The 27398-nt window shown below is 44.4% G+C and overlaps 2 protein-coding genes across 4 annotated transcripts in view; one reads left to right on the top strand and one right to left on the bottom strand.

The window, feature by feature from the left end:
- The window catches only part of LOC137322772 (nucleoside hydrolase-like), a 30457-nt gene extending 19771 nt beyond the window's left edge, over positions 1 to 10686 (bottom strand). Inside the window, exon 1 of the mRNA XM_067985808.1 lies at positions 10395 to 10686. The gene's annotated coding sequence lies outside the window, so the exon portion shown is untranslated. The remainder of the gene's footprint in view (positions 1 to 10394) is intronic.
- On the top strand, positions 10380 to 22908 carry LOC137322771 (nucleoside hydrolase-like). Of its 3 annotated transcripts, none has more exons than XM_067985804.1 (6): positions 10380 to 10566; positions 12692 to 12882; positions 14594 to 14773; positions 15872 to 15983; positions 17316 to 17452; positions 21370 to 22908. In XM_067985804.1, exons 2-6 carry the CDS (start codon positions 12700 to 12702, stop codon positions 21715 to 21717), a joined length of 960 nt encoding a protein of 319 aa, XP_067841905.1. In that variant the 5' UTR covers positions 10380 to 10566; positions 12692 to 12699; the 3' UTR covers positions 21718 to 22908. The 3 variants fall into 3 exon arrangements, with proteins under 3 accessions (XP_067841905.1, XP_067841906.1, XP_067841907.1); XM_067985805.1 differs by lacking the exon at positions 10380 to 10566 and adding an exon at positions 10574 to 10864; XM_067985806.1 differs by lacking the exon at positions 10380 to 10566 and adding an exon at positions 10881 to 11541.
- The last annotated feature ends 4490 nt before the right edge of the window (positions 22909 to 27398 follow it).

The following is a 27398-nucleotide window of genomic DNA, read 5'->3' as shown; positions in this document are numbered from 1 at the left end:
CTGAGGAGCAGTGCACATGGAGGCTCAGAGTCAATCGCCATGTAGTCACAGACATCTGCAGCCTCCTTCATGCCGAGCTGCTACTGGCTGGGCTGAACAGCATCTCCTTACCTAACCCTGTCAAAGTCACCACTACCCTCAACTTCTTCGCCTCCGGTTCATTCCAGGGTGCCACATCGCCAGGGTCTCTCAGTCGTCTGCACACAAGTGCATAAGGCAGGTCACCGACGGCTTGTTTTGCAGGGCCTCGCAGTACATCAACTTCCCATGGACGACCTCAGCCAGATGGAGAGGGCAGTGGGATTCCACTCTGTGGCTGGCTTCCCATGGGTACAGGGTGTAATTGATTGTACCCATATAGCAATATGAGCACCTCCACATGAGCCAGGACTGTTCATCAACAGGAAGGGGTATCACTCCATCAACACTCAGCTCGTTTGTGACCACCACAAAAGATTCCTTCACGTATGCAACAGATTCCGTGGCAGCTGCCATGATTCCTTCATCCTCTGGGAATCCAACATCCCACCCCTCTTCCACGCACCAAACACCCTTAAGGGCTGGCTCCTCGGGGACAAGGGATACCCCCTGCACATGTGGCTCATGACACCTCTGAGGAACCCCATCACCGAGCAACAGTGTTGATACAACAGCCACATCGCCACCAGGTCTACAATTGAGCCTGCTATAGGGCTGCTCAAGATCCGATGTAGGTGCCTTGATCGTTCTGGGGGAGCGCTTCAATACGCACCAGATAGAGTGGGACGCATTATAGTCGTGTGTTATGCCCTGCACAACATGGCACAACAGAGAGAGGTGCTGCTTGAGGAGGCCCCATCCACATCCGCCACCCACATTGAGAAGGAGGAGGTGAAGGAGGAGGAGCAGAAGCAGGAGAAACCCATGGGCAGAGCAGAGGCTCACCTGGCTGCTCGTGAGGCCAGGGAGTCACTGATATTTGAACAGTCCTCCTAACATCAGACAGTGTGAAGACTCCAGTCCTCACACCACCTGGATAGAGTAGCGCCCACACCATCACCACCACCCCCACCCCTCCCTGCACACATCAGACCTGCAACTACACATACACCCACTGTAGAGTGACCCAACGAGTGATATCAAGTGTCGCCATTCATAGTAAACCATATGAAAGGGTCCTATTACAGAAGCCAGTCAAGAATGGCCAAGACGTGGCAATAGTGGTGACAATAATAATATTTAATGTGAGTTTAACAAAAAGCTAATATAAATAAAAAAATATGACCCACCGTCAAACACCCTTGTGCATCCCCTTCATGCTTACAAAACCTTCGCCTTTCTCTTCCGACTACTTCTAAGTGGTGCATCCCCTGTGGCTGCAGCAGAGGTAGTGGCAGGTTGCTTATGTTCATGCCCTGACTGATTAGATGCTTTGGGCCTGCGCCCTCTAGGTTTTAGTGCCCATGAGGGCCCCTCCAAAGACTGGTCCACCTGCACCTGTGCAGGGGCAGACTTGGCCACCTGGAGCGGAGGCAGCATTGTAGGTACTGGTTGAGAGGGGGGCAACGGGTGAGACGTGGGAGCACTTTAAGTGGCACCTCCACTTCCATGTCCCCTTTCGCTATCATCCCTCCCCTGGGCCAGGCCCACATCACTCCTACTACTCTGCTGGACAACAGTTTGGAGGACATGTGTGAAGCCTTGTAAGGCCAGTGCTAATGTATCTGCCTGCCTGTTTAAGGCAGCAGAATGTTGTTCACTGTGAGTCCGAATGGCCATTGTCAGGGCCTGAATGGACTCATTTGTGAGCCGTACTTGAAGCTCAATGGAGGCTAGCCTTCTCTCCATCGCAGACATTCCCGCACTTACCTGTGACAATATCTCAGAGAGTTGCTAATGTCCCTGTAACACTAGCTCAGAGATGCCCTCACATCCCTGTGACATTATCTCAGGGAGTTGCTCACGTCCCTGTGACACTATCTCAGAGATTCCCTCCCATACCTGTGCCACCATTCCACTCATGCAGGAGTTGGACTCCTCCATCTCCTGCGCTATTGTGGAGAGTGCGTGGGGCACCTGTTCCAGCACCTCGCAAATGTGCTGCTGTCCCTTGATCATTCTCCTTTTAAAGCATGGCCCCCAGGATTCAGCATCTGCGCCCAGTTGAGCAGAGCCTGGAGAGGAGTGCATTCACCGACGCGGACTCTCCGCAGCTGCCCCTGCCACCAGTGTCTGCTTGTGCTTACGTATGTGGTAACTCACTAGGTGCCAACCCAACTAACTGAGGACTAGGACCCACCGAGGTGTGAGTATCTGCGCTGCTGGATGGCTCGCTCAGATGTGACAGTGCACCCTCAGAGGCCGGCAGGTCCTCTGAGGAATCGCCCTCTGCCATCACAGCAGTCGCTGAAGGCTCTAAGAGAACAGAAGGCAATATTAAGTATGATCACAGATATGTCATGTTGCGATGAGCATACTGAGCTGCTGAAGATGGCAAGGCATGTTAACATCAATTCATATTGTGAGTGCTGAATGTTAAAGTTCTGTCACCAGTTGTTTGTTGGGTGCCAGTCTCAGAGTCTCGGAGTGACAGGCTCTCGAGGGTTTGGCTGAGCTCCAGCGCCTCCTGCTCTGCGTCTGTGAGGACGATGATTTGTTGTGGCCCCCCTCCGGTCCTCGCCCTCTCCCGTGCATTCTGGGCTCTCTTCTCCTATAAAGGGAGAAAGTACAGATGTGTGTGTGAGTGATGGTGATGTGGCCAATCGATGAATGCATTGGGTTGGGTGAGGCTGACCGTGAAAGAGATGCATCAGAGGGTGAGTATGAGACAAAGCCATGACATTGCATGAGGATTGGGTTGAGTGGTAGTGGTGGGGTGAGTAATGGGGAGGTGAGGAAGTGCAGGTAAGTTGAGGATGAGGGTTGAGTGGGTGTGAGGAGTGATGTGATAGAGTAGTGTTGGCAGTGCAGAAGGAGTTGTGGGGTGGGGGGCGGTGATGTGGGAGACGGAGTGTAGGAGAATGAGTAAGTGTACTCACTTTAGCTGACCTACTTAGGTCATTGACATGCTTCCTGCACTGGATCCATGTGGGGGAGATATTGCTGCTGCTGGTGACCTCCTCTGCCACCTCGAACCAGGCCTTCTTGGTGGCAGAGGCAGGCCACTTCCTCCCGTCCGCCGGGTAGAACACATCCCTCCTCCTCCTCACCCCATCCAGTAGCACCTGGAGTGAGGCATCGCTGAATCTTGGAGCAGCCTTGCCCCTGTACTGTTCCATTGTGGTGTGTGGGTGTTTGCTCCAGGAGCAGCTAGTGGAGGACTGCCCCTTTAAATAGAGCTCCTCCAGCTGACAGCCTGTGATGTGGGTGCGCAGTCCGCCCGCTCCGCAGCTTTCGGACGGCAAACCCGGAAGCCACGTTAACTGGCTCCAATTGACTCGCGATCGCGTGGAAAACGGACATCTTTTATTGGGCGGGTTACCCACATAGCAACTCCCTTAATAGCTGAGTTGTTACAGGCAGCCTGCGACTCTTGGATGTCAGCCTATCTCCTGATCCCCTCTTCCCCTTTACTTTCAGACCCTATTTTTCCTTTGAATCTCACCCCTTGTCAAATTTTCACTCCTCCCTCTGACTTTACCCTTCCTGGTTCTGAAAGATCTGTCCTTAACAAGGGCCTCAGTTATAAGTATGGGTGTACCAGGTAGAAAACTGATAGTAAGCTTTTGTTAATATAAAATATATATCCAAATAATAAGGATTAATTCTGCAGTGGTTGTAATGGCTATGCAAGGTCAGGACTGGACCATAGGAAACATTACCTCATTAACCATCCGTGAAAAGAGATAAAAAATAAAGTAAGTATATAGTAAATCTATCAAGGAGACAGAGAGTAATCTGGTATGAATGGGGTGGGGGTGGGGGTGGGGAGAACTAATGAGCACTTACGTGAAGAACGTCCAAAGTGCAAAATATACCTTAAGGCATCAAAGTCATGCACAACAAATGGTAGCAGCTAACCTTACCTCTAAACATGTCAACAGTCGACACACAGAACGTGATGACATATGGTACCCACATTTGTCCTATATAATTAAACCTATAAAAGATACACACTGGAGCTCCTTGCGGAACTTCAATCCTGAAGGAGTCCTTGGTATGTGAGTATTGGTAACGATATCTCATGCACTGCTAGTAAGGGGTTGTGTTTTATTATATCATTGACTTGATTTATAGATGGTCCAGTGTCCAATCGTACCTATTAGTTTTGTGGTCCCTTCCATGACAGAACTTGATAACCCCTTGAAAATTACAACATTGTAAGATTTACCCTTCCGACTGATCCCGCATAACTGGTTTGCCCATTTTCGTGTAATTTTCAGTGGAAGAAATCGTTTTACGTAACCAAAATGAATGATCAAGCCACCTTGTTTGTCCAATCAAATCACATGTTCGGTAAGTCAGAATTGTATCGACCAATGGGATGTGCTGTTTTAGAGTGTTACAGCACGTGACAAAACAAAGTGTCATGTGGTGCAAACAACAGCAGAACCTATAAACAGATCAGCTGTTTATGAATAAGCTTTCAGAATCTATAAGTGATCCTTCAGAATTCAAAAAAGCATTCCTTAATATTATGGCCGATTTGGTAGCGATAAATTCATCGATTAAAAGGTGTTATGCCCACATTTCTAACATTGGAGCTATCAGACCGTTCACAGAATCAACGTGGACAACATTTTTATGTAGTTTAGAGCTTTGGGCAGATTTGGTTGGAAATCAGGCTGAAATAGCGAAGTGCTTTGTGCAAGATTATAATCTACGGAATATTCCTATGCCCAAAAACACTGGTTGCCATCGAAAATGCTACCAGTATTTCACCGATTCATCAAAACAGAAATGGGCTTTGGTCGCCAAGAAGAAGCATCCATTGCAAGTAGGCAGAATGTTTAAATTTAGCTGATTTTTATTGTGAAAACTGAACAATAGTCAAAGAAGCTCAAAACTGGGCATCCATGAGGCACTGTGGGCCATCAGCAGCAGCGGAATTGTATTCCAGCACAATCTGTAACCCATGGCCCGGCATATTCCTCACTCTACCATTACCAACAAGCCAGGGAATCAACCCTGGTTCAATAAGGAGTGTAGAAGAGCATGCCAGGAGCAGCACCAGGCATACCTAAAAATGAGATGCCAACCTGGTGAAGCTACAACTCAGGACTACATGCATGCTAAACAGCGGAAGCAACATGCTATAGACAGAGCTAAGCGATTCCACAATCAATGGATCAGATCAAAGCTCTGCAGTCCTGCCACATCCAGCCGTGAATGGTGGTGGACAATTAAACAACTAACGGGAGGAGGAGGCTCTGTAAACATCTCCATCCTCAATGATGGCGGAGTCCAGCACGTGAGTGCAAAAGACAAGGCTGAAGCGTTTGCGACCATCTTTAGCCAGAAGTGCCGAGTGGATGATCCATCTCGGCCTCCTCCCGATATCCCCACCATCACAGATGCCCGTCTTCAGCCAATTCGATTCTCTCCAAGTGATATCAAGAAACGGCTGAGTGCACCGGATACAGCAAAGGCTATGGGCCCCGACAACATCCCGGATGTAGTGCTGAAGACTTGAGCTTCAGAACTAGCCGCGCCTCTAGCCAAACTGTTCCAGTACAGCTACAACACTGGCAGCTACCCGACAACGTGGAAAATTGCCCAGGTATGTCCTGTCCACAAAAAGCAGGACAAATCCAATCCGGCCAATTACCGCCCCATCATCTACTCTCAATCTTCAGCAAAGTGATGGAAGGTGTCGTCGACAGTGCTATCAAACGGCTCTTACTCACCAACAACCTGCTCACCGATGCTCAGTTTGGGTTCTGCCAGGACCACTTGGCCCCAGACCTCATTACAGCCTGAGTCCAAACATGGACAAAAGAGCTGAATTCCAGAGGTGAGGTGAGAGTAACTGCCCCTGACATCAAGGCAGCATTTGACCGAGTGTGGCACCAAGGAGCCCTAGTAAAATTGAAGTCAATGGGAATTAGGGGGAAAACTCTCCAGTGGCTGGAGTCATACCTAGCACAAAGATGGTAGTGATTGTTGGAGGCCAATCATCTCAGCCCCAGGACATTGCTGCAGGTGTTCCTCAGGGCAATGTCCTAGGCCCAACCATCTTCAGCTGCTTCATCAATGATCTTCCCTCCATCATAAGGTCAGAAATAGGGACGTTCGTTGATGATTGCACAGTGTTCAGTTCCATTCGCAACCCCTCAGATAATGAAGCAGTCTGTGCCTGCATGCAGCAAGACCTGGACAACATCCAGACTTAGGCTGATAAGTGGCAAATAACATTCACGCCAGACAAGTGCCAAGCAATGACCATCTCCAACAAGAGAGAGTCTAACCACCTCCCCTTGATATTCAACGGTATTACCATCGCCGAACCCCCCACCATCAACATCCTGGGGGTCACCATTGACCAGAAACTTAACTGGACTAGCCATATAAATACTGTGGCTACAAGAGAAGGTCAGAGGCTGGGTATTCTGCGGCGAGTGACTCACTTCCTGACTCCCCAAAGCCTTTCCACCATCTACAAGACACAAGTCAGCAGTGTGATGGAATACTCTCCACTTGCCTGGATGAGTGCAGCTCCAACAACACGCAAGAAGCTCGACACCATCCAGGACAAAGCAGCTCGCTTGATTGACACCCGATCCACCATCCTAAATATTCACTCCCTTCACCACCGGCGCACTGTGTACCATCCAAAGGATGCACTACAGCAACTCGCCAAGGCTTCTTTGACAGCACCTCCCAAACCCGCGACCTCTACCACCTAGAAGGACAAGGGCAGCAGGCATATGGGAACAACACCACCTGCACATTCCCCTCCAAGTGACACACCATCCCGACTTGGAAATATATCAGGAAATCTTTCATTGTCGCTGGGTCAAAATCCTGGAACTCCCTTCCTAACAGCACTGTGGGAGAACCTTCACCACACGGACTGCAGCGGTTCAAGAAAGCGGCTCACCATCACCTTCTGAAGTGCAATTAGGGATGGGCAATAAATGCCGGCCTCGGCAGTGACGCCCACATCCCATGAACGAATAAAAAAAAAATCTTCCAATCCTCCTTAGATATAAAGGTGGTGGCAGAGAACTGGAGAATTGTAAATGTTACTCTCTTGTTGAAAAAAGGGTGTAAGGATAAACCCAGCAACTACAGGCCCACGGTTTAACCTTGGTGGTGGGGAAGCTTTTAGGGACAAAATTAATAGTCACTTGGACAAGTGTGGATTAATAAAGGAAAGCCAGCACGGATTTGTTAAAGGCAAATCGTGTTTAACTAACTTGTCAGCAAAATTGAAGCCCATGGAATAAAAGGGGCAGTGGCAGCATGGATATGAAATTGGCTAAGTGACAGTGTCACGGTTGTTTTTCAGACTGGAGGGCGGTATCTGGTGGTGTTCCTCAGGGGTCGGTACTAGGACCACTGTTTTTTTTAATATATATATATATATATGTAAATAAATAAAAATGACTTGGACTTGGGTGTACCGGGCACAATTTTAAAATTTGCAGATGACACAAAATTTGGAAGTGTATTGAACAGCGAGGAGGATAGTGATAGACTTCAAGAGGACATAGACAGGCTGGTGTAATGGGCGGACACATGGCAAAAGATCATAAGAAATAGGAGTAGGAGTAGGCCATACGGCCCCTCGAGCCTGCTCCACCATTCAATAAGATCATGGCTGATCTTTGATCTCTACTCCACTTTACCGCCCGATCTCCATATTCCTTGATTCCCGTAGAGTCCAAAAATCTATCGATCTCAGCCTTGAAGATATTCAACGATTGAGCATCCACAGCTCTCTGGGGTCGAGAATGCCAAAGATTCACATCCCATTGAATGACGAAATTCTTCCTCATCTGAGTCTTATCGGCTTTTAGTCCCATTAGATAGTCTAGTACTTTTTCTCCACTGATATTAATTACTTTACGTTCCTCACTCTCATTAGCCCCTTGGTTCCCCACTATTTCTGGTACGCTTTTTGTGTCTTCTACTGTGATGACAGATACAAAATATTTGTTTAACGTCTCTACCATTTCCTTATCCCCATTATAATTTCTCCTGTCTCAGCCTCTAAGGGACCTATGTTTACTTTTGCAACTCTCTTCCTTTTTACATACTTGTAGAAGCCCTTACAATCTGTTTTTATATTTCTTGCTAGTTTACTCTCGTTCTATTTTCTCTCTCTTTATCCATTTTTTGGTCATCCTTTGCTGGTTTCTAAAACTCTCCCAATCCTCAGGCTTACTACTCTTTTTCACATTATAGGCCTCCTCTTTTAGTCTAATATATCCTTAACTTCTTTAGTTAGCCACAGATGGATCATTTTTCCAGTGGGGATTTTATTTCTCAATGGAATGTATATTTGTTGAGAATATTGAAATATTTCTTTAAATGTTTGAAATTACTTATCTACCGTCATACATTTTAATCTAATTTCCCAATCTACCTTAGCCAACTCGCCCTTCATAAACTTAAATAAAGCCAATTACATAGTTAAGAATCTAGTTTCAGACTTATGTATGTCGATCTCAAACTCAATGTGAAATTCTATCATGTTATGATCACTCTTCCCCAGAGGATCCTTTACTGTGAGATTATTAATTAACCCTATCTCATTACACGATACAAGATTTAAAATAGGCTGTTCCCTGGTTGGTTCCACGATGTATTGCTCTAGGAAACTGTCTTGAATGCATTCCAAGAACTCGTCCTCCAGACTACCTTTGCCAATTTGATTTGCCCAGTCTATATGAAGATCAAAGACCCCCACAATTATTGCATTACCTTTGTTACAAGCTCCTATTATTTCTTGATTAATACTCTGCCCAACGGTATAGCTACTGTTAGGAGGCCTATAAACTACTCCCACCAATGTTGTCTGCCCTTTGTTATTTCTTATTTCCACCCAGACTGATTCTACTTCCTGATCTTCCGAGCCAAGATCCTTTCTCACTACTGTCCTTATGTCATCCTTTATCATCAGGGCTACCCCCTCCCCTTTTTCCATTCTGCCTGTCTTTTCGAAACATCAAGTACCCTCGAATATTTAGTTCTCAACCTTGGTCACCTTACAATCATGTCTCTGTAATGGCTACTAGATCAAACCCATTTATCTCTATTTATCTCTATTCGGGGAGCAGGCAGGAAATTGGACATGAATTTAGATTTGAGGTTAGGATCAGATCAGCCATGATCTTATTAAATGGCGGAGCAGGCTCGTAGGGCCGATTGGCCTACTCCTGCTCCTATTTCTTATGTTCTTATTTGTGCCATTAATTCGTCTATCTTGTTACGAATGCTTCATGCGTTCAGATAAAGAGCCTTTAATTTTAACTTTTTACAATTTTTCCCTGCTTTGACCTTATTCGCTGAAGCACTATTACCGTTAAACTCTGTCCTTTCCTGACACACTCTGCTTATCTTTACCCAAATCGCTACACTGCTCTATTGCCTTGACTTTTCGCCTTAGATTTCAGAATTTCTCCTCACCTGACCCCCCCCCTCCCCAAGAAGCTGGGGTTGTTCTCCTTAGAGCAGAGAACGTTGAGAGGTGATTTGATAGGAGTGTTCAAAATCATGAAGGGTTTAGATAAAGTAAATAAAGAGAAACTGTTCCCATTGGCGGAAGGGTCGAGAACCAGAGGACACAGATTTAAGGTGATTGGCAAAAGAACCAAAGGCGACATGAGGAAATACTTTTTCACGCAGCGAGTAGTTATGATCTGGAATGCGCTGCCTGAAAGGGCGGTGGAAGCAGAAGCAGGGGAATGAGACTAACTGGATTGCTCTTACAAAAAGCCGGCACAGGCTCGATGGGCTGAATGGCCCTCTTCTGGGCTGTAACCATTCTATGATTCCATAAGGCTTGTTTGTGAAGAACAATTTTTGTGTTCATCAAAATTCCTAAAAGAAAACCTCACTTCCCTCTCATTGTCTAATTTCAAGGTATGCAGCTAGAATTTAGTTACCCTTCGATGTTTATGTACAGTGGAAAATTCTAACATAGAAGGCATTTGAACTATTAAGTTGAAAAAGTTTTTTTTAAAAAGGTTTAAAATTTATTAAGTTTTAAAGGAAGAAAATTGCTCGATAAATCTATGGCATACGGAAAAAACGTCACACAACAACTTGCATCTATGCAGCGCCTTTAATATAATAAAACGACCCAAGGCACTTCACAGCGAGTATCAAACAAAATTTGGCACTGAACCATACAAGAAGATTTTAGGATAGGTAACCAAAACCTTGGTCAAAGAGATAGGTTTTAAGGAACGTCTTTAAAGGAGGAAGTGGAGAGGTTTAGGGTGGGAATTCCAGAGCTTAGGGCGTACCTTGTTGGGAAAAGCTGCTGCAAATAATTGCTCAGGGTCAACCGTGAATGTGAAATGATTGAGCAACGTCCAAAGTTCAATATTTGAGCTCTAGGAAAGGAAAGGACTGCAAAAGACTTCAGATTTATACTTGACCATTAGACTCACTAACTTTACAGTCTCCTCGACCTGAGTAAGTCCAGAACTGTGCTGTGCTGTCGGTGCCTCATTCTTTAACGTTTCGTAATTGCTTGTATAATCTTCCTTCTGAATATTTAACAATGTGATATAAAATAATGATATAATGACATTAAACTGACACCCAGGAAGAATGGAATTTGGGGTTGGGGGAAAGTAGGCTGTCAGATGAAGCAATCCAATTGCCAAACTCCGTTAAAATCAGGAGGTCTGCGGCTATTTCCTGATACGTGGACTGGGGAAGAGCAGACGCAGGAAATCTACCCTTGGGCTTCACAGCGCACACTCCTGAGGTATTTATTGTCGGCGGTGACCATATGTACTGGGTGTAATCTCACTTCAAACGGCCGCTAACTGTAACTGGTGTGTGTGTCCGAAGGCCTTCACTCTCCACTCTTACCAACTCCTCCCCTTGTCACAGCTGGATGGTATTTCACGAACAAAACAATTGAGGGAGTTCATGGAGCGATTTAAAGGGCCAATTTATGGTAGTTTGTCACGGAAAGAACTGGCCAAAGTGTATTTCTGTCATCATCTTTGCACTGGTTTTTGCCAGGAATGATACCAGGTTTACACCCTGCGTGGGCCTCTAACATTATAAATAGTACATACCACTGGGACTCCTCGCTGAATTTAACGGTCTCCTTACTCAAGTTGGGCAGATGTGAATGTTTAGATCCAGGACTGACAAATGCAAAAGAAACAAGGGTAGAAATTGGTATACGTTGTACATGTTATTCGGGAGTAAAACGGGCACAAGGCACACCAATTTAGCAATGGGATGGCCTGCACCCAATCTGCGCAGGCGTTGGTCCCACTGCTAAATTCGTGGGGCCCTTTTATTAGGTGTCTGACACCTAAAACAGGCTCCCTTAAATATGTACATTAGGGGCCTCATGCTCGTTGAAGGACTATCGAGAAATTAGTTCACTCAGGATTCTTCGGCGACCCCCGTGGCCGCCAACTCCAGGTATGCTTAAAAAAAAATATTTTAGTCATGATTGCCTCTTCTCCCTGCCTCCCCCCTCCCGGGATTTATCTGAGGGCTGCTGCTGGCAAGGCGGGCAGTCTGACATTGATGTCTACACTCGGGCGAGCTTCCCATCGAGGTAGGTCACGCCGAGTAAGTTGGAGGCCAGAGGAACAGTTTCCATTGATCCTTGGGCTCCTCGATCCGGTTGCGTGCTAGTCGTGTCACGCCAAGTCTGGGCCTGAAAACAAATTTCTCAGCCATAAATTTTTGTTTTGGGCTGTACCACAAAACGTTGACAGCAATTTTTCAATGGAAAAGAAAATCGGCGGGAGTGTAAAATGGGCGGCCGAATTGCTATCGCTCGTTTTGCGCCACCTCCCGAGACGAGTTTATACTACTTGTTACCGTTAATGTTACTGTTGTGGAGCAGCCTGAGAATTGTGAAAATCCAGAAATTAATTTCAGTTCAGACAGGGAGGAAAGTGGCACATTCCCCAATCTCACCCAATTGGTTTATTATTGAGATATTTGGTGCTGAAATTTCTTGTTTGCTTGCTTCATGTGTGATAATTTTTGCAGTGAACTTAATTCTATAAACAGTAAAATTATGAATTAAACATATTACAAATCTAAGCATAAAAATAGTATCTAACGAGGGGGTGAGGTGGGGGGGGGGGGGTTGGAAAATTGTGTGTGCAAGTCCACCAAACACTGGGACCCAGGAGCTTGGGCCTCAGTGAGTCGATAGCCTCGTTGTTGTCCAGTTAATCGGGAGCAGTGGGGACGAGTTATATGAAACTACAGCAACTTCTTTGCATTCAGATAACACCTTTAACATAGGAAAACATCCCAAAGCTCTGCTGCTGTGCGCTGAGAGCTGCACCATTGTCCCAGAGCCTCACAGCTTCCAACGCAGGTAGAACATTGTAACAAGTTTCTAATCGCAAGGGGAGCTGTCACTCCACAAATATATAACCAGCTCCTTTAACACAAAACCAACTCCATGTTAAAGAAGCAAGGCCAACCACCTAGTTCTGGAAATATATTTTTTTGGTTTCGTCAAAACACGATGGTCGGAGGTAAGACATGTGCTGCCTTGAGAAATTTTTTTTTCAAACTCCATTTTACTCATTTTCTTTGGCCATAGATTCTAAGATGGCAAAGAACAAGCTACTTTTAGATGTCGACTGTGGGGTGGATGATGCCCAAGCACTGATGATGGCTCTAGCAGTTCCTAACGTGCAGGTCCTGGGTATAACATGTTGTCACGGAAACACGGAAATCGATAACGTGTGCAAAAATGTGCTTCGAGTGTTAAAACTTTGCCAGAGGTCAGAGGTGGGTGATGAAAATTATGGATGAAGGAACAGTGTTCTTTGAGAGATAACCTTTTACAATGACTAGAATCTTTTTTATGTGTTTTTCTTTTAGAAATCATAGTTTTTATACTGTATATATAAGATGCAGATCAATGACAAAAAGAAGCTATTGTATATGCGTAAGAATGATAATTGTTTTGTTAAACACCACACAAGTATGCAGAATAGTTTTATTTGCACCAAATAATGAACCTTTAGTTGTAACTATGTAAATTTTTTAGTAAAAATTATTTTTTTTCATTAACAGTGATTTTAGTTGTCATTATAGTTATTGAAAGCCACACTGTGAGTGTGCAGTGATTTAGAACCCTACATTTTTTTCTACAATTTTCACACAGCTAAAAGAGAAACTTGAGCCCAGGTAGGACCTGTGGAAAATGTAATTTCTGCTGGGTTGTCTCTCTCTTCAGTGGGCTGTACTGTGAATATCAGTTGAAGCAGCTCCTTGCCATTACTTTATAGCCACCCACATGAAGAGGGTTCATCTGGTTGAAAATACCAGAGGGCTGCAGGTGCTTGTGGAATTATGCTGCACCTTAAGGAAAGAAGAGACAAAATTGGAAGTGTTTGGGTGGGAGGCTGAGAAGTAGGAAAGTAATGTTTGGCTCACCACATCCTATTTATCCAGCCAGTGTCTTGACATAAGACCAGTGCTGGTGCAGTGCTCTTTTACCTCCTAGGTGACTTCATTGCATTTCAAACTACTCCTACAATTTACTGTATTACTAAGTGAAATAGCAACATCTTATTGTTTCAATCTAATGCAGCCTTAACTTTTGTTTATAGTTAAATTATGTACTTGAATTTCACACATGACGAAACAGCTGTGAATTATATCAGCTTTTGTTTCATTTTAAATGTTTGCAAGCCATCAAGTTTATTTCTAATTCTTGATTACCCTCATGATCTTTCCTTAAAAAAAACTTTCACTGGTTCGCCTTGAGCTGCATTACAGTGTTTGTAAAATGTTCTTTTCTTTTAAAAGTGTATGTATTTTGTCTGATCAGATGTGTAGAATTAAAGGTTCAGTACAAAGGAGGAAGAATTGCTCTGTTTGCGATGTGTAGTAACAAGGTAAATGCACTCAAAGAAAATGGCTCCAAAATTCCTGGGCATGGAAAAGCAGTACCGGGGTGTAAGTCATGGGCAGGAGGTTAGGGTTAGGGTCTGATGTCATTGAAAGAGGCAGGACTGATGGAATGACGTTGTCTATTAGAAATCCCACCAGTTCCGCCTTTCCTGTGGACCAACATAAAGAATGCCTGCATGATGCAGAGGTGGGGCTCTAATACAGATTTACCATTGGTAGTCGATCGCTGAGTGAATGACTGCCACTAGGAAAGCAACAACAGGAGAAAGGAGATTTTTTTTTTTTTAAATGGCTCATTCCCTCCTCCCACCCAAAAGAGCAGCAAGGCCCGTGGAAGTGCGATAGAGGGCATGGTACCCGCCTCTTTTATTTAAGTGACCTCGTACCTGGAGATTGGGATGAGGTCAGCATCGGGTCAGCCTGGTGGCCAGAAGTCCTGCCCTGTGGCACGTCCGGTGGCAGAGCAGGGCATCAAGGAATTTCAGAGTCCCTGTGTTTACTCAATGTCACTACTTGTAGCCACCATTGCAGTTCATCCCACATAAGTGCAGTTAAATAATTTTTTCCTTTATAATTGCAGATCCCTGTGTACCGAGGTGCAGGTACCTCTCTCCTTGGAGATCAGCTAACTGCTACTCATTACCATGGAAAGGATGGCCTGGGTGACGTTCCAGACCCTAATGCTCCAGGGCTGGAACACATACAAGTTGAGCATGCAGTGAATGCCATGATAAGAAAAGCCACTGAACATGCTGGTCAGGTGAGATGTGTGAGTTTTAGGAAAGAAAATGCTACTGGTCAGTGCAACACAGGAACAGGAGTAGGCCATTCAGCCTCTCGAGCCTGTTCTGCCATTCAATTAGATCATGGCTGATCTGTGTCTTAACTACATTTACCTGCCTTCGTTCCACAACCATTAATAGCCTTGACTAACAAAAATCTATTAATCTCAGTTTTGAAATTCTCAGTTGACCCCCAGCCTCAACAGCTTTTTGGGGAAGAGAGTTCCAGATTTCCACCACCCTTTGTGCAAAGAAATGCTTCCTGACATCACCCCTGAACGACCTAGCTCTAATTTTAAGGTCATGCCCCCCTTGTTCTGGACTCCTCCACCAGAGGAAATAGTTTCTCTCTATCTACCCTATCAACTCCTTTAAGTGGGAACTTTAAAATGGATACTGACAAACATCTCCCACAGCTAGCTAGGAGGCCCGTTTGGTCTAGGCAGTGCCTTTCACATCTAGCTGTTCAGGATAGATAGAACTTGCAATAATATAGCACCTTTCACATCCTCAGGATGTCCCAAAGTGCTTCACAAGCAATGAAGTACTTTTGAGGTTTGTTACTGTTGTAATGTACGAAACGTGGTAGCCAATTTGCACACAGCAAGGGATCTTTTTACATCTACCTGAGGGGGCAGATAAGGCCTTGGTATAATGTCTCAACTGTGCAGCACTCCCTTAGTACTGCACTGGAGTGTCAGCCTATATTTTGTACTCAAGTCCCTGAAGTGAGTTTTGAACCCATGACCTTCTGACTCAGAGCCAAAGCTGACAATGTGGCATAGTCTTTTTGTAGTCATGGCTGGTGATGTCAGACTTTGCACAGAGTTGCAACTAGTGAGATAATGAGGATAGGTCAAGCTTGTTTAATAAGAACAGGCATGTTTGAACATAGGGCTGGAATTTGAGCTTCTGATAAAACAAATTTGAATATAAAACTAATTCTTAGTAAAATGTATGTGTAAAATAGAGAAGGAATGAAAATAATGTCTTGTTATATTTTACAGTTTTACAAACCTACTGTAACTTTAGCTTCTCTCAGTTACTGTGTTAAGCACTTATTTATTACCCTACAGGTCTCTCTTGTGGCTACTGGTCCCCTGACCAATGTTGCCCTGGCATTTAAAATGGATCCCACCTTTCCATCGAAGCTGAGACATTTGTACATCATGGGAGGAAACATGGAAAGTATGCCATATACCTTGTTTGAAGCATCGTATTCAACTGTGGGGGCTTCACACCTGAACCTGACCCAGTGCTCACCTGATATTCATAAACATACTTTCTAGAGGAGATTGTTGGATAGTAATCAAGGGGTGGGGGATTTATTCTCTCCCTCGCCTAGGCACAATGTCATGCTGGCTGACTTAAGCTGACAGGAGCAGACGGGGATCAAACCTGATAGCTTCCTGGTCTTTATGACTCAGCAGCACGCCATGTGTGCATTTACCCAATGAGTCATTAGGGAAGCTTTGAAAATAATATTCTCTAGATTAGAAATTTAGAAGATTTATCTCACTGTGTGCAACTGATTCCGTATCCCTGTTGTGTACAAGTTTTCCTAATGCCCAGATTATTTTACAATAATGCATACTCAGTTTTTTCCCCGTATTTGTCCCTCCAAAGATAACCATCTAATGGCTCTGAAACTTCTTTTAATTATGCTGACAAGGCAACAGTTGCCTGCATTAGTAAACTAAATCTGGAATGACCATATTAAATGCATATAAAAGGAGTTACACATTTGGTCTGCCATAGATACCTTCTTGGATTCAGTGGCGTCAGGCATTCTCGTAACTAGTCTGAACACCTTACTTTTGTGGGAGTTGACTTACTCTGCCCTATATCTGCTTGTACGATAGCATAACCGGGGTGTAGCAATAGCTCCCTTTTGTGACTTGAACAAGATATTCATGTCTTTCACATTTTCTTGTTCAATCTCTCCATGGTGGACTGAGAACATGCTTGGTGAGAAGGGCTTGATACACATCATTAAGCTGCTTTATTGCACAGTCACTTGTTTCAATCAATGCAACTGGTCTTCATGTAAGAACACAAAATAATGAATACATTACACTTCCCCACATCAGTACTTGACTTGAACAGAATAGCTCCTCTGAATTCTGTCCTTTAGCCTGGGGCAGAACCTCCTTATTGCAGCAGCAATGAATGTGAGTGAACAGTCTTGCTTGGTTCAGATGCCACATCTGAATCTTAACCTGTGTGGCTCGCCCTTGAAAGCTAAGTTGAGCTCAGCAGTATCATTTTTAACAAATATTGCACCAATACGAAAACGTATTCAGAAATCCTGAAATGTGACAACGGGTTTTTTTTATATATTTGATTGTTTGAAGTATACACATATTTACATTGTTGAGTAGTTGATAATTCCATCCAATATTGATATTTTCATATAAATGATAATTATTTATTTTCACCAGACCGCTAAAGGTGTTTGGATTAAGGAGCCATTAAAATTGTGATGGAATGAATTTCATTTGAAGGTTTTATCTTTTTCAGGCAGGGGGAATGCGAAGATCTGTTCTGAGTTTAACTTTGTAGCAGATCCAGAAGCAGCTTATATTGTCCTGAACCATTTTGCATGTCCCACCTACATCGCAACTTGGGAATATTGTCTTCGCCATGCACTGCCTTGGGTAAGCTGTTGAAAATACATCTTAACAAAACTAAGACCGGTGAATACATGTTCACTTCTCTTGCACTTATGTGGAATAAGTCAGTTACCTTAATTAGAAAATAAAAATCAAATTGTAATGGATATCATCTTAAAGCTGAAGATTATTAGTGGGATTTTAAAAATTACAGGCTAGAAATTGCTATTGATGATATTAGCAGACATACACTTGATGCATTCATATGACATTCCTTCGCTTTAACAGAGACATTACCCATTTAAAAAATCATTTAATGTCTGCGTTAAAGTAGCGGATGAAAGAATGTGGTAAGAACATGTCAATCATTCGTCCACTACTTTCAGCAACAGTAGTCCCTAGGTTTCTATTCATAAACTGATACCATTTTTATAATATGATAAATTCTGTCAGAGTAAATGTACCGATCTGCTGGTCTTGATCACCGACAAGGCCATCTTCAACCATTTCCTTATATCCCTCACCACCCACATCTCTCATACTCCCTTGCAACCCCACATCCTACTGCGACAGTCCCTGGAAAAAAGGGACTTCCCCCAAGTCGCAACTGCACTTTCAAACTCCCAATTGCAAAGCCTTTGGCCTTCCATTTGCCACAATACTTCTGCAGCTGTCGAATTGCTTAACCACTCCCTCACCTCCACCTTTAATGCCCTTGTCCCCAGCAAAGCCTTACTCTCTGCCATTCTGGTCATTCTCCCCTGTGTTGCCCCCATCTTCGCTCCCTCAGTAGCGCACAATTGCTTTAGCCATTCATCACCAGGTCGGCCTTGATCACACCAAGCCCCTGTTGGGCCTCACTCTACTCTACCAAAACTGCCCCCTACTCCAGGATCATCCTGGAGAGCAAAGATAACCCCGACTTCTTTTTTGCATTACCAACCTCCCTAAACCCCTCTCCACTGCTCCCTTCCACCCTCACCTTCAACAACGTGCAAGGAGCTCATTTATTTGTCACTAAGATTGAGACCATCTATTCAGCTGCCTCTGCTGCGTTTCCCCCTTCCCCTTTCCCACCAAGCCAGGTCCTGGTCCTAGCCCTGTCCTAGTCCTGCACCAGCAACTCTCTCTTATTTTTCCCTCCTCATCCCTCATACACTCTCCATGCTCATCTTGTCCATGAGACCCACCTCCTGCTCCCTTAACTCCATTCCCACTAAACTTCTAACCACCCAGTTTCCCTTCCTGGTCCGCATGCTAGCTTACATTGTAAATGGTTCCCTGTCCTCGGGTATTGTCTCCATTCCTTTCAAAACTGCTGTCATCACCCCCTACTCAAAAAAAACCACCCTTGACCTCTCTGACCTTGCCCCAGCTTAAATATCCCTTTCCTCTCAAGTCCTTGAACCCGTTGTTGCCTCCCAAATCCATTTCAATCTTTCCTGCAACTTCTTAAACCTCTTCAATCAGGTTTCTGTCCCTATCACAGCACCGAAATGGCCCTAACCAAAGTCACAAATGACATCCTCCGTGATCTGTGACCATGGTTCATTTTCCCTCCATCCTCCTTGACCTCTCCGCAACCTTTGACACGAACGACCATATCATCCTCCGATACCTTTCCTCTGTTTTCCAGCTCAGTGAGACTACTCTCACTTGGTTACACTATTATCTTTCTGGTCGTAGCCAGAGCATCTCCAGCAATTACTTCTTTTCCTGCGCCCACACCATTACCTCAGGAGTTCCCCAAGAATCCATCCATAGCCTCCTCCTCTTCCTCAGCTACATGCTGCCCCTTGACGACATCATCTGCAGACATGGGGTCAGCTTGCACATGTGTGCTGACTGTGCACAGCTCTACCTCTCCACCACCTGTATTGACCCCTCCACTGCCTCTGTGTTGTCAGACAGCTTGTCTGACATTCAGCCTTGGACCAGCAGCAATTTCCTGCAGCTAAACATCGGGAAGACTAAAGTAATTATGTTCAGACCCTGATACAAATACTGTATGCTTGCCATTGATTCCAATCCCTCCCTTGGCTGTTGTCATGGGCTGAATTAGACTGTTTGCACTCTCAGTGTCCTGTTCAACCCTGAGCTGTTTCCAACCCCATATCCTCTCCATCACAAAAACTGCCTACTTCCATCTCTGTAACATCATTTGCCTCCACCCTTGCCTTAGTAAATCTGCTGAAGGCATGGGGTAGGACTTAGTGGGCCCTAGGTGTCCTCTTGTATCTCGTTCAAGTTGTTATCTCATCCAGGCCTTCGTCACCTCCAGATTCGACTATTCCAATATTCTCCTTGCCAGCGTCACCGCCTCCAGATTCTGTAAATTTCAACTCATCCAAAGCTCTGCTGTCCTTATCCTGCATCAAATCCTGCTCACCCGTCACCCCGTCCTTGCTGACCTGCATTGCCTTCCAGTCCTCCAATTTAAGCCCCACGCTGGAATTCTCTCCCTAAACCCCTCCATCTCCCTCTCCTCCTTAAAACCCACCTCTTTGACCAAGCTTTTGGTCACTCCTTCTAATATCTCCTTCTTCGGCTCAGCACCCATTTTCTTCCTTATGCATCTGTGAACTGTAGTGGGACTTTTTTAATCTGGATTAAAGGCAGTGTATAAAAGCAAGTTGTTGTTGTTGAAATATTGAGGATATTACACTTATATAGTTACAAGTTGCTTGAATCATTTTACAAATGTAGAGTACCAGTAATTCATAGAAACATAGAAATATTTACAGTATAGAAGGAGGCCATTCGGCCCATCGTGTCTGTGCCGGTCGAAAAAGAGCTACCCAGCCTAAGCCCACTTTCCAGCATTTGGTCTGTCGCCTTGTAGATTATGGCACTTCAAGTGCACATCCAAGTACTTTTTAAATGTGATGAGAGTTTCTGCCTCTACCACCCTTTCAGGTAGTGAGTTGCAGACCCCTACCACACTCTGGGTGAAAAATCTTTTCCTCAGCTCCCCTCCAATCCTTCTACCAATTACTTTAAATCTATGCCCCCTGGTTATTGACCTCTCTGCTGAGGGAAATAGGTCCTTCCTGTCCACTCCCATCTAGGCCCCTAATAATTTTAACCACCTTATCTACCTGTCCTGCTACCTTCAGGGATCTGTGGACATGCACTCCAAGGTCCCTCTCTTCCTCTACACCTCTCAGTATCCTTCCATTTATTGTGTATTCCCTTGCCTTGTTTGACCTCCTAAAAGCACTACCTCACACTTCTCCGAATTGAATTCCATTTGCCACTTTTCTGCCCACCTGACCAGTCCATTAATATCTTCCTGCAGTCCACAGCTTTCCTCCTCACTATCAACCACACGGCCAATTTTTGTATCATCTGCAAACTTCTTAATCATGCCCCCTACATTTAAATCTATATCATTAATATATATCACAAAAAGCAAGGTACCTAGTACTGAGCCCTGCGGAACCCCACTGGAAACAGCCTTCCAGTCACATAAACACCCATCGACCATTACCCTTTGCTTCCTGCAACTGAGCCAATTTTGGATCCAATTTGTCACTTTTCCTTGGATCCCATGGGCTTTTACTTTTTTGACCAGTCTGCCATGTGAGACCTTGTCAAAAGCCTTGCTAAAATCCATGTAGACTACATCAAAAGCATCATGACTGATGCTAATTAATTATGAGGTTTTTAATGAGTGAAATGAACCCAATAATTGGCAGTATTATATTGTAGGTCTGTATTTTCTAAATCATTATATTGTTTTGCTTTTTCGTAGCTGCTGTTCACATAAAACCAGTAGCATAATCCACCTAGTAACAAAAGGAGAGATGTCAATGTATTAACATGCTCACTCTTATAATGACAAGTTCCATTTGTTACAAAGGACTTGAACCCTTGACAGTTGGTTTTCTGTTTTGAGTTAAATGGAATGAATATGAGATGACTTGGGAATTGCTCAAAACCTTTCGTTGTGTTCATTACAGGAGTTTTTTAAGGAGTGGGTAAATCAAGGCACTGAGAAAGCTCACTTCATGAAGATGATAACTGCACACAGTGAAAAATTTTCTAAAACCAAGCAAAGCAGTAAGGAGTTGTATTTTGAACCTGGCTTTGTATCTTGTGATTCTTTTGCAATGGCAGCTGCTATTGATGAGAGTGTTGTTACTGATTACATGCAATGTGGAGTAAGCGTGGAATTACAGGGATCACTGACTAGAGGGATGATGGTCCTGGATACACTCAACCTACTGAAAAAACAAAATCGAGCTTTTGTTATGACAAAATGTGATATTGAGAAGTTTAAGCAGCTCATGATGTCTGCTCTGAAATAACAGGAGGGCTTAATAGCGCTTGTAAAATCAGTACATTTTATATAGTGTATAATGCAGCTTTATTTTTTGGTAGTTACCTTCCCAGTTTCTTATTAATTTGCTAGAATATTTATTTAATTTGTTCCTTTTCTTTTTTTTCTCCTCCTTCTCATTTTCTCCTGAAGGCACAGGGTAGGACTTAGTGGGCCCTAGGTGTCCTCTTGTATCTTGTTCAAGTTGTATGTATGAGCCCAGACATTAAGTATTGGTAGGCTATTGCTCCTGGTGGAATCACAGCCAAATCTGATCCCATTGTCACCTGACTTCTACACGTGCATTCCAGCAACGGTCACTGGATAATCACAAGGAGCAGAAAGCTTGGTTGAATTTCTCTTCCCACCCAGGCACACTTAGGAAAATTGTAGTGCTTCTACTGCCATACTGTGAGATCAACTAACTCAGCTCAGACTAGAAATGTTACATGCTGCCTTTACCAACTGGCTCAGTGGTGGAGTGTAGCAAAACAACAACAGCACAACTTGCATTTATATAGCACCTTTAACGTAGTAAAATGTCCCAAGGCGCTTCACAGGAGCGTAATCAGATCAAAAAAAATTGACACCAAGCCAAAGGAGAAGACATTAGGACAAGTGACAAAAAGCTTGGTCAAAGAGGTAGGTTTTCAGGAGTGTCGTAAAGGAGGAGAGAGAGGCAGAGAGGTTTAGGGAGGGAATTTCATGGGGGAATTGCTAGTGCAGCTTTAAAGTTTACCTTTCCAACTTATTCATTTTCCAGGATAAATGGGTTGAGTTTTCAAACAAGAATGGCATTTTAAGAATACAAAAGTAACTAAAATGGTTGTCAAGGTGTAGATTGTGATTTTATGCAACCAAAGGGATTCACCAATTTAGTTGTTTTTAAACTGTTGCATTTGCAGCCATTTAACGGGGTTGTGACCCATCAGCAGCAGCATTTGGCAATGTGACATATCTGTTCAAGAGGGAAGACAAGTATAATCTACATAACTAATGCCCGTTGTGCACAAACTCTTTCAATCTCTAATTTGAGATAAAATTAATTAGCATTTAGAAATGTATGGGTTATCCAGGACAGTCAACATGGATGTGATAAAAGTATTTCCATTTCTTCTTATTTGTTTGAGTACATTCTGTGTATTTTGCCTACATATTAAACCAGTTATATTGTGAATTATACCTGAGTAATGTTGTATTTGTCCGAAATGTTAACCTTAACTATTAAATATTTGACTCATTGCTGGCACTTTGGCAAAAGAGCTTTGATTGGAAAATCTATTTCTTAAAATTTTCAACTTTAATTTATAACTTTTTTTGTATCTGCATTTTGATATTCCTTGCAGAAAGCTTTATTGTCTGTTGCCTCATTTTTGCAACTCCGCATCTCAATAAATTACTCAGCTCTTTTGTGCTCACCTACCCTACTTCTCCGATATTTGTACCTCATTGCCTTGGTCTTTCTTTTCTTTTGTAATTGTCCTTCCTACAATCCTCTTAAAGTCCTTGATTTTATTTTTTCTCTTTTAATGCTTTCTTCTCATCTAACTGGATTATGGTAAAGTTGATGAAGGTGAAAGACCCTTTTGTGTGCTGCACTTTGGCCATCATCAATTTTATCTCTTTTATGATGTTATGATGATAAAAACCTTGAGATTTGCACTGTGAGTTGGCTGCATTTGTGTCAGTATGAACACATTCTAGTCTTTTCATTAATTTAAGTATTTCTTTCAGATCATCCCAGAGTCTACACATCTTTAAGGGTAAATAGATCTAGGTTTAAAGCCTATCTGGGTAACAGATCAGTACCTTAGTAGAGCTGCTAGTCTATTCTCATTCAATATCATAATCATTGGATATCATTTAATGATTATATTGATCTAATTTGTGATGTACAAATTATTCTAGATTCTCAGATAGTACAGCAAGCAGCCAACATCATGACATTTCATAACAACTCTGCTGTTCCACTGTCTCACTAATGATCCTAGCATTAGACAACAAGGACCACGTAGTAAAATGCAGACACTACAGATGCATAGTTACCAACCTTCCACTTTTGGAGCAGATGTCAGCTTTCCTGGTCCCTGCTCGCACTACTCAGACAGGGGAAGGTAGAACAGCTGATTTCCAGGCTGCCTGAAATTGCTCCATGCAATGACCCTTCCATACACCTGACTCTCAAATTCCTGGCTCAGGACTGTGGCCACTTTATGTAAGTAAGCTTGTGCCACCCCCACCCGCTACAGGCAGCAGTTGACTTACAGGACTCCTTTCCTCATAATGCAAGCCCAACACTCCACCCCACTGTGTCATTGTCCTGAGTGCTCCCCATTCACTCTGGATGATGTGGAGCTGTTCTTTAAATGGGTGCTGACTTCTGAAGTGGCACTGAGTGATTCAACTTGCAAGTGGGAACCTACAACAACAACAACTACTTGCATTTATAGTGAGCAGTTTTCACAAGGCTTTCATAGACTTCAAGAGGATATAGACAGGCTGGTGGAATAGGTGGACACATGGCAGATGAAATTTAACTCGGAGAAGTGCAAAGTGATACATTTTGGCAGAAAGAACGAGGAGAGGCAATATAAACTAAATGGTACAATTCTAATAGCAGAGCAAGAACAGAGAGACCTGGGAGTATATTTGCACAAATCTTTGAAGGTGGCAGGACAGATTGAGAAAGGGGTTTTAAAAAGCATACGGGATCCTGGGCTTTATAAATAGAGGCATTGAGTACAAAAGCAAGGAGGTTATGTTGAACCTTTATAAAACACTGGTTCAGCCACAGCTGGAGGATTGTGTCCAATTCTGGGCACCACACTTTAGGAAGGATGTGAAGGCCTTAGAGGGGGTGCAGAATGGTTCCAGGGATGAGGGACTTCAGTTACATGGATAGACTGGAGAAGCTGGGGTTGTTCTCCTTAGAGCAGAGAAGGTTAAGAGGAAATTTGATAGACTTGTTCAAAATCATGAAGGGTTTAAATAAAGTAAATAAAGAGAAACTGTTCCCATGGGCGGAAGGGTTGAGAACCAGAGGACACAGATTTAAGGTGATTGGCAAAAGAACCAAAGGCGACATGAGGAAAAAAATTTTATGCAGCGAGTGGTTATGATCTGGAATGCGCTGCCTGAAAGGGTGGTGGAAGCAGATTCAATCATGGCTTTCAAAAGGGAATTGAATAAATAGTTGAAGGGAAAAAATTTGCAGGGCAACAGGGAAAGAGGGGGAACGGGACTAACTGGATTGCTCTTACAAAGAGCCAGCATAGGCTAAATGGGCCGAATGACCTCCTTCTGTGCCGTACCTTTCTATGATTGTATGAAGTCCTAGAACCTTAGCAATACAGCCCATTCTGCAATTTTAAGATTACACAGTCACTGCTTCTCCTTTTGCACTTCCAGTTCCAGTTTGCATTACAGATACTATCTCTGCTTCCCCTCTGCCCCCACTTTAAAAAAAATCTAACTAGTGCAAATGAATCTTTTGTGCTGAATGCTCTTTCTCCCCTTTGCTGTTTACCAGTTTAGAGAATGGAAGAAACTAGCACAAATTTCAATTTGTGACAAAACAAACCCCCCATTTATACTTAGCTCTGTACATGCGAATTGCAGTTTCCTCTACAAAGTAAGTTCGATATTGCTGCTGCCTTATTTATAAACATTTTACATTTTCAAATAGTAATCTTGATACTGACACTAGGGAACTAGAAGTCAAAACTTATATTTCTAAGGTATATCATAACCCTTGGATGATATGTGGTGATTAAAGCTAAAAATAATTACTGGCCAATTTCAAATAGCTACTAATTGAAAATGAACCTTGCATGTATAGGCCTTTCAGTATAAATGACACCAAAAAACAGGTTTTCCAACTGGTTTCATTATTGTACACAGTCTGACTAAGGAACCAGCCAACAATGACAAAATACTGGAGTCAGGCTCAGACTGCATGGGGGCCAATTTTCGGATGGCCGAGCGGGTGCGTTGGGGGTCCGAAAATGGCGGAATCCCGGAGCAGGTTCGGAGCCCGGCTCCAACCCGCTCACTTCCAGGTTCCCCAGTGACGCGTTCAGGTGCGCACGCAGCTCCCGCATGCGGGACTCCCACCGGCAATTAAAGCCAGCAGGATGACAATTTAGATAGTTATTTAGGTAGTTGAGGTACTTGACAGACCTCATTGACTGGAGATTTTGGCAGGGGTGCAATTTTGAAGGATCCTCAGCGTGTTTTCCGTGCTGTGGGAAACACTCCCTGTTGGAGCAGACGTGTTTCAGTCAGCAGCCAGTGGGAGATGCAAAGGATTATTTGATAGTTGGGGGAATACCTCATTTATTGCAGCAGGGCACTCTGTCACTTCAGACAAAGTTTTGGCTGCAACATCTTTGTCTTTCCACTCCAAATCATTAATTTATACCCTAAACTCTGCTGTGCAAACACATTTATCTACTTTGCGGACCCTCTCAAACTCACACCATCAGGATGGGGAGTGCCATAGCTGCATTCATCACTTCATCTGAGGACGAGCAACATCACCAGCCTCACCAGGCACAGCGTCCACCTCCACCACGTGGAGCTCCACAATACAGTGCTGCACCACAGGCACCTGCGCAACAGCAGGGAGGGCAACAACAGAGAGAGCGGCGTCACAGGAGGCACTACCCTCACCACAGGGTCAGCTTCCAGGACCTTTCTGAGGAGCAGTGCATACGGAGGCTCAGAGTCAGTCACCAGGTAGTCGCGGACATCTGCAGCCTCCTTCATGCCAAGCTGCACCCGCTGGCCTGAACGGCATCTTCTTACCTGTCGCTGTCAAAGTCACCACTGCCTTCAACATCTTCACCTCCAGATCGTTCCAGGGTGCCACCGGGGACATTGCCGGGGTCTCTCAGTCATCTGCACGCAAGTGCATAAGGCAGTCACCGACGGCTTGTTTCGCAGGGCCTCGCACTATTATCAACTTCCCCATGGATGACTTCAGCCAGACGGAGAGGGCAGTGGGATTCCACGCTGCGGATTGCTTCCCACGGGTGCAGGGTGTAGTCGATTGCACCCATATAGCAATACGAGCACCTCCACACGAGCCAGGACTGTTCGTCAACAGGAAGGGGTATCACTCCATGAACACTCAGCTCATCTGTGACCACCACAAGAGATTCCCTCACATGTGCGCCAGAAACCCTGGCATCTGCCACGTTTCCTTCATCCTCAGGGAGTCCAACATCCCGCCCCTCTTCCACAGACCGAACACCCGCAAGGGCTGGCTTCTCGGGGACAAGGGATAGCCCCTGCACATGTGGCTCGTGACACCTCTGAGGAACCCCACCACCAAGCAACAGCGTCGATATAACGACAGCCCCATCGCTACCACATGTACAATTGAGCATGCTATAGGGCTGCTCAAGATGCGCTTCAGGTGCCTTGATCGTTCTGGGGGAGCGCTTCAATACGCACCAGACAGAGTGGGACACATTATTGTCGTGTGTTGTGCCCTGCACAACATGGTACAACAGGGAGGAGTGCCGCTGGAGGAGGCCCCATCCACATCTGCCACCCATATTGAGGAGGAGGAGGAGGACAAGGAGGAGGAGGCAGAGGAGAAGGAGCAACCCATGGGCAGAACAGCGGCTTACCTGGCTGCTCGTGAGGCCAGTGAGTCACTGATAT

Source organism: Heptranchias perlo, chromosome 6, assembly GCF_035084215.1.
Source record: "Heptranchias perlo isolate sHepPer1 chromosome 6, sHepPer1.hap1, whole genome shotgun sequence".
Taxonomy (NCBI): Eukaryota; Metazoa; Chordata; class Chondrichthyes; order Hexanchiformes; family Hexanchidae; genus Heptranchias; species Heptranchias perlo.
This window is presented reverse-complemented; position numbering and strand designations above follow the sequence as displayed.